The 14,536-nt window shown below is 46.8% G+C and overlaps 1 protein-coding gene across 1 annotated transcript in view; it reads left to right on the top strand.

Annotated features, from left to right (window-relative positions):
• VPS16 (VPS16 core subunit of CORVET and HOPS complexes) overlaps positions 1-12,183 on the top strand; it is a 41,308-nt gene extending 29,125 nt beyond the window's left edge. The window contains exons 19-24 of the mRNA XM_033161032.1: positions 1,524-1,631; positions 2,255-2,332; positions 3,864-4,033; positions 6,479-6,575; positions 8,386-8,489; positions 12,006-12,183. Of these exons, the coding sequence (XP_033016923.1) occupies positions 1,524-1,631; positions 2,255-2,332; positions 3,864-4,033; positions 6,479-6,575; positions 8,386-8,489; positions 12,006-12,150 (702 nt within the window). The 3' untranslated portion in view covers positions 12,151-12,183. The remainder of the gene's footprint in view (positions 1-1,523; positions 1,632-2,254; positions 2,333-3,863; positions 4,034-6,478; positions 6,576-8,385; positions 8,490-12,005) is intronic.
• The last annotated feature ends 2,353 nt before the right edge of the window (positions 12,184-14,536 follow it).

The raw sequence follows: 14,536 nt of genomic DNA, 5'->3' as shown, positions 1-14,536 counted from the left end.
ATCAGGAATCACAAGACAGAGAAACCAGTAGGAGAACACTTCAGTCTCCCAGGACATTCTATACAAGATCTCAAAGTAGTTGTCTTATTACAAAATAATTTCAGAAATAGACTGGAAAGAGAAGTTGCTGAATTGCAACTTATTACCAAACTTAAAACCATGGAGAGACCTGGCCTGAACAAAAACATTGGATTCTTATCTCATTATTTATGATAAAGCTATTTTTAGCCATCTCACCCTTTGCTCTTTCCTGTAAGACCAATTGCAGCCGTTAACAGTTGTCAACAGGTTTACCACACCTATCAGCCAATCACCCATCTCGACCCACCTATACATTTTCATAATGAAAATTGGGGTATAAATTGTTGATGACGATGATAATTTATGAGTGAAAATTGTAACAGTAAGTCATGACGACAATAAGAGATACAGTGTTGGAACAGCTGGGAAGGGAGAAGAGGAGTTCAGGGGTTTAAAAAATAATAATTTTAGAAATTGTGTGTCTTGGTTTCTCAATTTGATCCTTTTACATGGTTTTGTATGTGTTGTGGTACCGTAGTGGCCTGAATATAAGCCACACCAGAATATATGCCACACCTTTAAATTTTTGGGTGTGGGGGGAGGGAAGAAAAAAAAGACAATACCCCAATATAAGCCGCTCCCTTAAAATTCCACAGGCACTCACACCCATCCCATTTTACCGTATGTCTGTTTCAGCAGCGATATCGCAAAAGCCAATTTTTGTACGGTCGTGAACTTCAGCCGCACTTTAACTTTTCACGGTCGGAATTTGGAACAAAAAGTGAGGCTTATATTCAGGCCAATACGGTATTTTGTGCATTGCAACTTGCAGTTCTTTTCATTGATCATACTTTAGTAATTATTTATTGTAATGGTTAAGAGTGAATTTCTGTTTAATTATTTTTTTTGCAGATGTTTTGAGAGTTAATTTTATTGTGTACTATTCTGTTCTAATAGATTATTGAATATTACTATATTTCATACAAGTCGTTCCATTTTAAACTTGTGTTTTATTACGACCTGTTGTATTGGATCAGGTGGTTATAAGGTGCGACTTCTTCGTTGTATATTTTGTTGCTGTAAACCACCTTGTGTAAAGTAGCATAGAATGGCGGGGTGCTAATTAAAAGCCAAATGAATTGGGGTTTTGTTTTTGTTTTTTAAAAGTGAAATCCCTATGGTTGCTTGAAGTGAAGAGGAGCCTAGGAATTGAATTTGGCACGCTTGCACCTGAAAGGACAGTCTCTTCCCCTCAATTGCCGGCTTGCTCTGTGTTACTCAGATTCTTTCTCATTGCATCCTCCCAACAACCCTGCGAGGCGGGTCCTACTTTGAGTTCACATATTCATTGCCTTTTAAACTGTGCGTGTTTTTGCTTTTTCTGTTGTGCGTTCGTGCGTTTTTTATTTTGTAAACCGCCCTGTGACCCTCGGATGAAGGCCGGTATAGGACTTTAATAAATAAATGAATAGAAATTTAACCCTTGGCTTGCTCGTCCCCAGTTCTGCAAATACCAAGAGCTGGATACGCTCAAAGACCTCTACAACCAAGACGACGACCACCAGGAGCTGGGCAACTTCCACGTGCGTGCCAGCTATGCCAGTGATAAGGTAAGGAGCTCCCTGGAGACTGGCGGGGAGAAAAGGGTGTCTAGGGAGGATGGCAAATCTAGATTTAGGAGGTTGCGGCAGGATATATAGTCGGGGCAGCGTCTGTTCCCCGTTTGTGTGGCGCAAGCCTGGTGGACTCAGTAAACTGTGCAGAAATGTGCAACCCGAGAACCTTTCGGCTTTCGTTTTGGAAACCGAAATCGCTGCCCCATGCATTGCAACTTTCTGGTCCGTAATAAGGCTGCTGTGAGCAACGGGCGGCAGCAAAGGGGCGGAGTGGGATTCGGGGAGGGAAGTCGGTGTTGAATTTAAGCCAGCGGTTTCCCATGTGAAAAAAGAATAAAATAGGGAAATGTTTGCAAATTAAGGAAGCTTGCACGCAGTTAACTGGGGTCGCAGGACTCGTTTCTCTGTGCAGAACTGCCCTACACAAATCTTCCAGTCTCCAGAGCTCTGAGATTGCAGGGGGATGGCAGATGATTCATACAGGTCCAATCCCCATCAAGGAAGCAACAGGCTCCATTATTGTTCCTAGCCCAACTGCTGTATATCCCGGAGCAGACATGGGCCATTATTCTTTGCCTGTATTAAAACGCGCAAGGGGTTCCTTCTTCCTTCCGCAGCAGATCGACGGGCGGGTGGCCAGTTTGCAGAACGCAGTGGATGAGTACTACAAAGCCAAGAACGAGTTTGCGGCCAAGGTTAGTGCGCGAAGAGGCATCTCTGGTGTGTCGTGACCACCAGAAGAACCTGCTGGGTCAAGCCAGTGTCCCAGGTCCAGTCCGGCATCCTGTTTCCATAGGGGCTGACCAGATTGCCTGTGGGAAACCAGCAAGCCGGATCTGAGCACAAGAGATCTCTCCCCTCCTGAGGTTTCCAGCAACTGTGAAGTTCGAGCACAACCATCCTGGCTAGTAGCCATCAATAGTCCTCTTCTTTTCCCTGAATTTGTCCAGTCCTTTTTTAAAGCTGCCTGACTCAGTGGCCACCCTGCCTCCTGTGGGAGGGAGTTCCATAGTTTAACTCTGCACTGCACGAATAAATACTTCCTTTTACCCATCCTGAATCTTCCAGCGCTCAGCTTCTTGAGTTCTGGTGTCAAGGCAGAGGCAGAAAAGCTTTTCTCTTTGCGCTCCCTCCGTGCCATGCACGATTCATAAATGCCCTCTTACTCTCTTTTTCTCTAAACCAGGGTTTCCCACACTTGGGTCTCCAACTCTTTTTGGACTACAGTTCCCAGCATCCCTGACCACGGGCTACCAATTAGTTTCCAGGCCCAATCCAAAGTGCTGGTTTTGACCTATAAAGCCTTAAATACCTCAACGACCGCCTCTCCGCATATGAACCTACCCGGACCCTGAGATCACCTCCTGAGGCCCTTCTTTGTGTGCCTCTTCCTTGAGAGGTCCGAAGGGTGGCAACACGAGAATGGGGCTTTCTCTGCAGTGGCTCCCCATTTGCGGGATGCTCTCCCCAGGGAAGTTCGCCTGGCACCTTCATTATACACTTTTAGGCGCCAGGCAAAAACGTTCCTTTTTAATCAGGCCTTTGGTTGACCTGATCGTCATCCTATACCAGTGGTGGCAAACCTTGGCACTCCAGATGTTTTGGGACTACAACTCCCATCATCCCTGACCACTGGTCCTGTTAGCTAGGGATGATGGGAGTTGTAGTTCCAAAACATCTGGAGTACCAAGGTTCGCCACCACTGTGACCTATACCCTTTTAAAATGTGGCTCTTTTGGGGGGGGTGTTATTGAGTTACTGTTTTTATTTTGATTTTATATATTGTGATCTTTTCTGTGAACTGCCCTGAGACCTCCGGGTATAGGGCGGTATATAAATTCAATGGATGAATGAATGAATGAAAAGGGCGGAGGAGAGGTTGACTGCATGCAGGCACAGTCTCATATTGCTTGGAGAAAACCCTGGGGAGGAGGGGACTTAGGCAGCTGTGGGGAACTGGGGACCATCAGTCTCAGCCACTGCTGCATGTGTACAAGACCTACCAGAGATGAGTTGCTGTGCTCCTTAGGCTTGGCACTCCAGTGCAGATCCTGTTTTTCCTAATAGAGTTAATTCCACTTGCTTCGTGTGATTGACTGCTGGCTCGCTCCTGTCACCCCTGAAGGGAATACAGCCCCCAAACTGAAAAAGGCCTGGATGTCTCTTTGTCTATCCGCCTGCAGCTTCCTCTCTGTCTCCCTCTCTCTTCTCGCCTTCCCTTTCCAGGCCACCGAAGACCAGATCAAGCTCCTCCGCAGCCAGCGGCGCCTCCAGGCCGACTTTGACAAGCCCTACCTGGACGAGTCCCTCCACGACACGGTCTACAACCTGATCCTAGAGGGGAACCACAAGCGAGCGGAGCAGTTCTACCGCGACTTCAAGATCCCCGACAAACGGTCAGGGCAGTGTGGGGAGGGAGCGGGGATTCCCTGCCCCAAAGATCAAGAGTCACACGGGGTGGTTGAGTGGGGAAAGCGCCCCAAATACCCCGACTCCTCCACTGTAGAGCCAAGCCCCATGCATAATCTGGGCCAGGGATTTGGGGGACTGCCCATCCCCCAGGGCACTCTCTCCAGGCCATGTCCCTTGCTGGCCCCCCTGGAGTGTTTTAACCTGGCTGGGATGTGCCCTTGAATGCTGGCCACGCCCCCTCCTTGCCTGGGGGGTGGATAGTGCATTAGAGCAGGGGTCAGGGGTAGGCAAGGTTTACCGGCAATGGGCCGGATCAGTCCCACGGAGATCATCCGTGGGCCAGACTGGCGCAACGCGATGCCGGAAATCACGTCTGCACATGTCCGCAGTGCCGAAAATCGCTTCTGCGCAGGCCCAGACGCCGAAAATCACACCTGTGCAGAAGCGATTTTTGGCATCTGGACACACGCAGATGCCATTTCCGGCACCACTCGGCGAGTCCCCGCGCTGTGCATGGGTGGATCGGTTTGCGGGCAGCTTGGTTTGCGGGTGGCTCTTGGGCCGGTAAAATGGTCTTCATGGGCCGCATCCAGCCCATGGGCCGGAGGTTGCCGACCTCTGGATTAGAGGGTGTGCAGGAGAAACCAGCCTGCCTGGCAAAGGCTGAAACTTACCTTCGTTGCTCCACCCACTTTTGCATCAGGCCCCGCCCACCAGCAGCATGTGGCATCCTGGAATTTTTAAGCTATTTATAGATTTTTTGATTTTTTTTTAATGATCATTTTTATTAGTTTTCAATTACAATCCAATAATAGCCTCATTATAACACTACCAATTTACAATACAATTATTAATATCGTATAAATACCGAATTATATAATTTAGATAAAGTGCTCCCCCATGCTAGATTTGATGGTTTGCTTTATTTCTGCATTCCAAAATCTTACTAATTTCTATTACATTCCGGTCATCATCATAATCCCTTATACAACAACAGTATATTATTATTATTATTATTATTATTAATAATAATGATGATGATGATGATGATGTGAGCAATGAATTTTAAAGCAACTCTTTCAAGGCATTCAGTAAATGAAACCAGGGATGAACTAGAAACAGATCAAAGCCGATATGAACACTGTATGTGTCAGGGAACTGCCCTTGGCCCTGCGAGGGGTCTTGCCGATGTATAGAGAGCCCCAACACCTCCTCAGCAGCGATACCTCTCCCAGCGGGCAGAGCGACTCTCCCTCTGGTGAGGAAGGGCAGGAAACCAGCAGTCCGGAGAGGCAGCAGCTTGAGGATGTTGCTGAGAGCCCCAGCGCCTCCCGCAACATTCGATCAGAGGGGAGCACGCCACTTCCGTCACCCCAGTTGTGCGGGGGGGGGGAGGTCAAAAGGAGACAGGGGAAGAGGCGCCTGGGGATGCCGAAATTCCTTTGTTGGGGTCACAGCCGGAAACCGGCACTCCCGGATTCTGCTAGCGACTGATCCAGTCATGTTTTTCAGCTCTCTGCTTTGTAAATAGCTTAGCACAATAAAACTGTTTAAAAGACAGTTCGGACTCATGCCTGCTTACTCGTGAGCAACCCAAGCCACACCTGACAGCATGTGTCTGCGTGAGGATGTCAAAATGAAAATATTTTCAGCAGGTGCCGAAAAGAGGTACAGTAAACCTACCATAAAAATTATGGACTGGTCATTTCTTCATCAGAGGGCAAACGGGCAAATTTAGCAGGGGATCAAATACTTTCCCCCCTCACTGTAACTTGCGCTAGCAAGTTCTATAACTTAGCAGAGTTTTAACATTCCCCTTTTAAACTCACAGCAGATAGCTGGTTGCAGGCTTGTTTAAGCCTCTCAGTATTAGATTCCTCTTAAAGAATAAACACGCCACAATCTTGTGTAAAGTATATAAAAGAAGTTTACTCACATCATCAGTTCACAGTTGGATCCCTGAAGGCAGACTTAGTTACAAAGTATATACATGTGGACCTATCCCATATGGGGATAATCCCAGGGTCCTCTGTTGGCTGAGAGCCAAGAGAGCAATTCTAGCTAAAAGCTGCTCCAACAACGGAGGAAGTCAAAGAGAGAGAGAGTGTGTGTGCTGTGTGATTTGTCCTTTTGTTACCTGGACAGGTAAGGTCACGGCCACCTATAGTCACATGCAAAGGAAGTATGTCCCAGCCAGGAGGAAGCAGGAAGTTTTCGACTTGCTGGACCAAACATTCCCCTGCATGTCCACTCTAGGAAAACAAGGAATGTTGTACTTGACTGCTACTTAGGTATCACATCCCACAGACTGGAGGTCCAACTTTTCTCAGATTCTTGAGGACCGCCCCCCCCTCTCCCAAATACAGACACACTTTCCTTGGTCTGGCCAGCATGGCAGTTGTGACGCTGTCCCCTTCTTGCACTGTTAGGTTCTGGTGGCTGAAGATCAACGCCTTGGCTGAGCAAGGAGACTGGGAAGAGCTGGAGAAGTTCTCCAAGTCCAAGAAGTCCCCCATTGGATACCTGGTAAGAAAGGAAGTTGGAGGGGGGTTGGAACTGTCCAGACACAAGAGCCCGGCCTTGCTCAGAGATTTCCTGAGCATCAGCCTTGGGGGTGCTTTAGATGAGATTCCTGGGTTGCCGGGGGTCCCTTCCAACTGTATGATTCTGTGAACCTGGAATGCATACAGAAAGGACAAAAGGATGTAGCTACACTCATAACCCACCTACTTTCAGCAGCCAGAAACATCATAACCAGACACTGGAGAGACCTGTCAGGAGTAAGCATGGACCAATGGTACCAAGTAGTATGGGAAACAGCCCTACTAGAAAAACTAACCAGTAAGCTGAAACTGACACGGGGACAAACGGAAGAAGACGCCTTCACCCTGGTATGGCTCCCCTTCATCACACACACAGCCCAGCAATCGAAACAAAATAGAAAATTCTTTCCAGTAGCACCTTAGAGACCAACTGAGTTTGTTCTTGGTATGAGCTTTCGTGTGCATGCACACTTCTTCAGCAAGACAAATGACAAAAATCTACCGACAGCATACAAATCAATATGGCTAACCTGACCCAAAACACCCACCCACCCCACTCACGCAGGAAACCAAAGACCACCACAGCCAACCACAACTGAACAACCACACCGACAACCATTTTTGGCGGCAAGATGGCGAACGGCACCTAGTCAGCGTGAGCTCTCTGATTTTATCTTTTAAAGATTGTTTTAATGAGTACAGAAGTTTGATAAAATTTAGGCACTCCATAGCACTTTTTAGCCTTTTTAGTTTACTAATTAGGGGGATTCCTTTCGTTATTTTGATAGAATAGAATCATAGAATCCTAAAGTTGGAAGAGACCACCAGGGCCATCCAGTCCAACCCCCTGCCAAGCAGGAAACACCATCGAAGCATTCCTGACAGATGGCTGTCGAGCCTCCGCTTAAAGACCTCCAAAGAAGGTCTTTTGATTTTGGGAGATATCTACTGACCTTGAAGCTTTGAGGCGATTGTGCGAAGAGAGAGATGACTCAGCAACCGCGCAGCCCTGCTGATAACACCCTACGCCAACCCCAGGCTCTCACCGCCAAAGGAACACAAGTTTGGATTTGATATCCCGCTTTTCACTACCCGAAGGAGTCTCAAAGCGGCTCACATTCTCCTTTCCCTTCCTCCTCCACAACAAACACTCTGTGAGGTGAGTGGGGCTGAGAGACTTCAGAGAAGTGTGACTAGCCCAAGGTCACCCAGCAGCTGCATGTGGAGGAGAGGAGACACGAACCTGGTTCCCCAGATTACAAGTCTACTGCTCTTAACCGCTACACCACACAAGTGAACAACAGAGAACCTGCACAAACAACACTGACACCAAACCCTACATATATTAAGCAAAATAGAAACATCGCCACCCCACCCCACCCATCTCCCCATCCCGCCCACCTCTTTCCCCCTTTTTTCTTCCTAATGTCTCAACAAACGAAATTGATCTGTAAAAACGTTACATGGGGAAAAATATGAGAGAGACATTGAACTACCTTTATAAATCAAGAAAATCTTTAATAAAAAATACCCAAAAAAGAAGAAGGATGCAGCTACATGAGAACAGGTTAAAGGTAAAGGACCCTGACAGTTAAGTCCCGTCGCGGAGTCACTCCCAAAATATGATGATGAACGAGCCTCTTGCATCTGTACCTTAAGTATGGATACAGAGGGCATGCGGCCCTCCAAAGGCTGCCTAGAAAAGGAGTGTGGCCCTCGGGTCCCCCAGGTTTATAGTGCTCGCTTTGGGACACTTGCATTGTGTTGACAGTGTGGGGTTTCTTTTTTGGCAGCCTTTTGTCGAGATGAGCATGAAGCACCACAACCGCCACGAAGCAAAGAAGTACGCCCCCCGCGTTGCCCCAGAACAGAGGGTGAAAGCCTTCCTTCTGGTAGGGTACGTATCCGGTCTGGTGTGGGAACGTCTCTGCCCCATGGCAGTGGGCTTGGCTCACTTGTTCCGGGCACCTTTTGGGCTGGAGGCAGAGAGGAGGGCAACCAAAGACGTTCAAGGGCCTGGAAACCAGGCCTTATGAGGAATGATCGAAGGAGCTGGAGATGTTTCGCCTGGGAAAGAAGAGACTGAGAGGGGACATCTTCAAATATCTGAAGGGCTGTCCCATGGAAGAGGGAACAGGCTTGTTTTCTCCTGCTCTGGAGGGTAGGACTCGAACCCATGGCTTCAAGTGACAAGGAAGGAGATTCCGACTAAACATCAGGAATAACTTTCTGTCAGTAAGAGCTGTTCAGCGGTAGAGGTGGTGGCCTCTCCTTCCTTGGACGCTTTTCAGCAGAGGTTGGGTGGCCATCTGTCATGGATGCTTTAGCTGAGATTCCTGTATTGCAGGGGGTTGGACTGGATGACCCTTGGGACCCTTTCCAACTCTGATTCTATTAAGATTCTGCCTACCGCAATACAGGTGAAACTCGAAAAATTAGAATATCGTGGGAAGCTTCGTTTCTTTCAGTAATTCAACTTAAAAGGTGAAACTAATATATGAGATAGACTCATGACATGCAAAGCGAGATATGCCAAGCCTTTATTTGTTACAATTGTGATGATTATGGCGTACAGCTGATGAGAACCCCAAATTAACAATTTCAACTTTGGGGTTTTCATCAGCTGTACGCCAAAATTATCTCGCTTTGCATGTCATGAGTCTATCTCATATATTAAACTCCAGTAGCTGATGAAAACAATTGCTTATATAAATGGACTTTCCCACGATATTATAATTTTTCAAGTTTCACCTGTACATGCATCCAACAAACGAGGAAAGCATCACTTTTAACAGCATGCAGACTTATTCATATCCATTTGTTTTATCACATTTATATACCACTGTTATCTTCCAAGGATCTCAAGGTGGTGTGCTTGGTCCTCCCCGCCCCCATCTCATCCTCACAACAACTCTGTGAGGTAGGTTAGGCTGAGAGACTGACAGGCCCAAGGTCACCCAGCGAGCTCCTGGGCTGAGTGGGGATTCGAACCCTGCTCTCCCAGGTCTGAGTCCAGCGCTCTTACCATTACGCCACACTGGCTCACTTTGGACTTAACAGGTAGTCTAAAATCCCTGTAGTTGGGGAACTGCCCTCGGAATGAAACCCACCGTGAGATGAGGCCAAGACATCGGAAGGCAGCCCTGTGTAGGGAAGTCTTTAATGTCTGGTGTTTGAGTTTGCTTTTATATTTGTGGGAGGCCGCCCAGAGTGGCTGGGGCAACCGAGTCAGATAGGTAGGGCACAAATTATAAAATTATTATTTTCTAAAGGGGCCTTGAAGAGCCATCTCCTTTAATGGCTGTGCCCCAGTGGCAGACTGTGGGGTTGCGGTTTGGGTCCGGTTTGGTTAGACCAGTTGCTGCTTTAGTAAGACACTGAACCGGAAGCTTTGTTCAATTGTTCAGTCGTGTCCGACTCTTCGTGACCCCATGGACCAGAGCATGCCAGGCACGCCTATCCTTCACTGCCTCCTGCAGTTTGGCCAAACTCATGTTAGTAGCTTCGAGAACACTGTCCAATCATCTCATCCTCTGTCGTCCCCTTCTCCTTGTGCCCTCCATCTTTCCCAACATCAGGGTCTTTTCCAGGGAGTCTTCTCTTCTCATGAGGTGGCCAAAGTACTGGAGCCTCAGCTTCAGGATCTGCCCTTCCAGTGAGCACTCAGGGCTGATTTCTTTGAGAATGGATAGGTTTGATCTCCTTGCAGTCCATGGGACTCTCAAGAGTCACCGGAAGCTTTAAAGGGGTTTAAATCAGTGGGTTCCCGAACATTCTCAGGCCACTCCCCAGCTTTGTAATAATAATAATAATAATAATAATAATAATAATAATAATAATAATAATAATAATAATAATAATATTTATACCCTGCCCATCTGCCACAGCCACCATTAAGCATAAACCATTAAAAGCTTCCCTAAACAGGGCTGCCTTCAGATGTCAGATACAGTAGTTTATTTCCTTGGCACCTGGCGGGAGGGCGTTCCACAGGGAGGGTGCCACCACCGAGAAGGCCCTCTGCCTGGTTCCCTGCAACCTCACTTCTTGCAATGAGGGAACTGCCAGAAGGCCCTCGGAGCTGGACCTCAGTCTCTGGGCTGAACGATGGGGATGCAGACGCTCCTTCAGGTCTACAGGGCCAGAGCCGTTTAGGGTTTTAAAGGTCAGCACCAACACTCAGAATTGTGCTTGGAAACGTACTGGGAGCCAGTGTAGATCCTTTAGGACTGGTGTTATATGATCTCACCCCCGGGGCCCACTACCCTATAAAAATCGTTATTCAGAAGAATCATAGAATCCTAGAGTTGGAAGAGACCCCAAGGACCATCCAGTCCAAACCCCTGCCAAGCAGGAAACACCATCAAAGCATTCCTGACAGATGGCTGTCAAGCCTCTGCTTAAAGACCTCCAAAGAAGGAAACTCCACCACACTCATTGGCAGCAAATTCCACTGTCAAACAGCTCTCACTGTCAGGAAGTTCTTCCTAATGTTTAGGTGGAATCTTCTTTCTTGTAGTTTGAATTCATTGCCCCATGTCCGCTTCTCTGGAGCAGCAGAAAACAACCTTTCACCCTCCTCTATATGACATCCTTTGATATATTTGAATATGGCTATCATATCACCCCTTAACCTTCTTTTCTCCAGGCTAAACATACCCAGCTCCCTAAGCCGTTCCTCATAAGGCATCGTTTCCACGGCCCCCTAAGGAAGATAATAAAATTCTACACAGTAACAATTTGACTACACGTTCATCCGGATCCAATTAAAACTGTTTAGTCAGGTCAACAAAATGGATGGACTTGAGCCAGTGATGACAGCTTTTCAAAGTCTGATAGTCATTTACACCCACAGTGCCCCTTTGCCACCGCACCCTTGCTTCTGAGCGAGCAGCCCAGGCCATCCCCTCCCTGGGTACAGAGTCACCCACTTTGGGAACCTCTGGTTTAAATTAGGATTTTAGTGCCTGCCTTTTTAATTGAAACAAAATAGAAAATCCTTTCCAGTAGCACCTTAGAGACCAGCTGAGTTTGTTCTTGGTATGAGCTTTCGTGTGCATGCACAATTCTTCAGATACACTGAAACAGAAGAAGTGTGCATGCACACGAAAGCTCATACCAAGAACAAACTCAGCTGGTCTCTAAGGTGCTACTGGAGAGAATTTTCTATTTTGTTTCGACTATGGCAGACCAGCACGGCTACCCACCTGTAACTGCCTTTTTAATGTGGGTTTTCTAAGCTGCTTGATGGAGCGTTTTTCTTGGAAAGAGCGGGCTATGAACCCTGCTAAAATAAATAAATAAGCAAATGAGTTTTAAAACGTGCGATTCCGTTCGTTTTAGCAGGCATTTCCGCCCTGCCCCCCTTGTTTGTTTGTTTGTTTACTTATTCTCCACCCATTTTTAATGGCAGGGACTTGAGCCAGGCTTCTGAAGCCGCCATCGAACGGAAGAACGAAGCAGAGATGAATCTCGTCCTCTCGAAGTGCACGGCGGCCGCAGACGCTTCTGTCGTTGCAAAGATCAACCTCGCCAAAGCTCAGCTTGGAAAGAAGTAGGGGGGTCCCCACCTCCCCCCCCCCCCACCTTGCAGCTCCCTCCTGGCTGAAGGAGTGGGGTGGGGTCAGTTTTGGACACCCCCTGTGTGGGGGGCATCAGCCCAGCTCTGGTGCAGAAGCACTATCCAGTGTTAGCCTTTTGCGAAGAGAGCCAGGCTCCTTGCGTTGGCCGTGGGCAAGTTTTCAGACGCACAAGGCAATTTCCTCCTTCCTTCCTTCCTTCCTTCCTTCCTTCCTTCCTTTCTTCCTCTGGATTTGATGCTCCTGGATTCCAGTTGGTTTGGAAGAGAGAAGGAGTTGCATGTGGGAACGAGGAATCCCAAACCCTCTCTTCCCGACCTTCCTTATCGAATGCTCTACAAAACAGTAGGCTGTTGGGCTTGTCTCTTGGGCTGTTGGTTTAAGAGGAGGAATGAATCTGCTTTTGGAGAGGCAGTTAGCTTGCCGAGATCCTGAACTGCCTCTCTCTCTGTGTGTGTGTGTGTGTGGACGTGGTCTTGGGGGTCGCAGTCCACGAGCTCGTCGCTGGTCCTGCCTGCATAACCATAATGCCGTCTTCGTTTTATTAAATTCCCTTGTGAATTTGTAAAGTCGGAAGAATCTCTAGGGAACGAAACAATCGTATAAATAAACAACAGCTGCTCACATCATGATGTCATTTGCGTCTTCCATTCTCGAGCAGTGCTCTGATCCTCCCACGCCGCCCCCCCCCCAGCCTTTATTGTATTTTAGGGAAACTGGGATCATTCTGTGGACTGTTTTATTATTAATATTGATTATCCTCCACAATGGCTCTGCTCTGTCTCCAGGGTCAGAGGCAGCGATGGAAACCACAGGAGGGGAGAGATACAGGTGAAACTCGAAAAATTAGAATATCGTGGAAAGGTTAATTTCTTTCAGTAATTCAACTTAAAAGGTGAAACTAATATATGAGACAGACTCATGACATGCAAAGCGAGATACGTCAAGCCTTTACTGGTTATAATTGTGATGATTATGAAGAGATACTTGGATTGTTTTTTTGTATAAGAATAGTGTAATACTATATAAGGTTAGAATAAAAATATTAGCAGCAGTTTTAGTAAAATAAGGAGTTAAGATTTGTTTTAAGATGTAATAATTTGTATTATGAAGTTACATTTTGTATTAAGAAGCTATATTCAGACATTTTGATGGTAATTGATTTAATTTTCAGAGATGAGAAAGTTATTAAAGTAAATTGGAAATGGAAGCACAGGAGAGAAAAGGGGGAAGTCCCCTAATTAGATTTGAAATAAGATTTTAATTTGTGAAAGGAGAGTTGGTGTTCCAGTGTGGGTTTGTATTTTTTGTTTGTTTGTTCTGTTTGTTGTATTTGTTGTTGCTGTATTTGTCTTATTGTAATTGTATTTGTTATGTTGTGGAAAACCAATAAAATCTTTGTAAATATATATATATAATTGTGATGATTATGGCATACAGCTGATGAGAACCCCAAATTAACAATCTCAACTTTGGGGTTCTCATCATCTGTACGCCATAATCGTCACAATTATAACAAGCAAAGGCTTGGCATATCTCGCTTTGCATGTCATGAGTCTAAACTCCAGTAGCTAATGAAAACAATTGCTTACATAAATGGACTTTTTCACGATGTTCTATTTTTTTGAGTTTTACTTGTATATGGCTTGTGGTTGGATTCTACCTGAGGGCTTCACACAAATATCTGGCTGGCCACTGTGAGAACAGGATGCTGGACTAGAGGGGCCACTGGCCTGGTCCAGCAGGCTCTCCTTATGTTAAGCTAGCAGTCCACCAGCGCCCCCCCCCCCGCCTCTCCCCACAAGGATACTGGATGCACTGCTGAATGTCCTCAGCCACAAGGAGGCGCCAATCCCACACCATCACCCCGGGGCATAATTTGCTTCGGAAATGGGTACACCTGCCGTGTTAAGAGACAAAGGAGGTTTCTCTCTCCCCCCACTCCCCTCGCCATCAAGTGTTGTTCTTGTTTAGTCGTATCCGACTCTTTGTGACCCCATGGACCAGAGCACGCCAGGCACTCCTGTCTTCCACTGCCTCCCGCAGTTTGAACAAAATAAAAAATTCTTTCCAGTAGCACCTTAGAGACCAACTAAGTTTGTTCTTGGTATGAGCTTTCGTGTGCATGCACACGAAAGCTCATACCAAGAACAAACTTAGTTGGTCTCTAAGGTGCTACTGGAAAGAATTTTTTATTTTGTTTTGACTATGGCAGACCAACACGGCTACCCACTTGTTCCCGCAGTTTGGTCAGACTCATTTTAATAGCTTTGAGAACACTGTCCAACCATCTCATCCTCTGTCATCCCCTTCTCCTTGTGCCCTCCATCTTTCCCAACATCAGGGTCCTTTTCTAGGGAGTCTT

This window comes from Lacerta agilis, chromosome 9 (genome assembly GCF_009819535.1).
Source record: "Lacerta agilis isolate rLacAgi1 chromosome 9, rLacAgi1.pri, whole genome shotgun sequence".
NCBI classification, from domain to species: domain Eukaryota; kingdom Metazoa; phylum Chordata; class Lepidosauria; order Squamata; family Lacertidae; genus Lacerta; species Lacerta agilis.
This window is presented reverse-complemented; position numbering and strand designations above follow the sequence as displayed.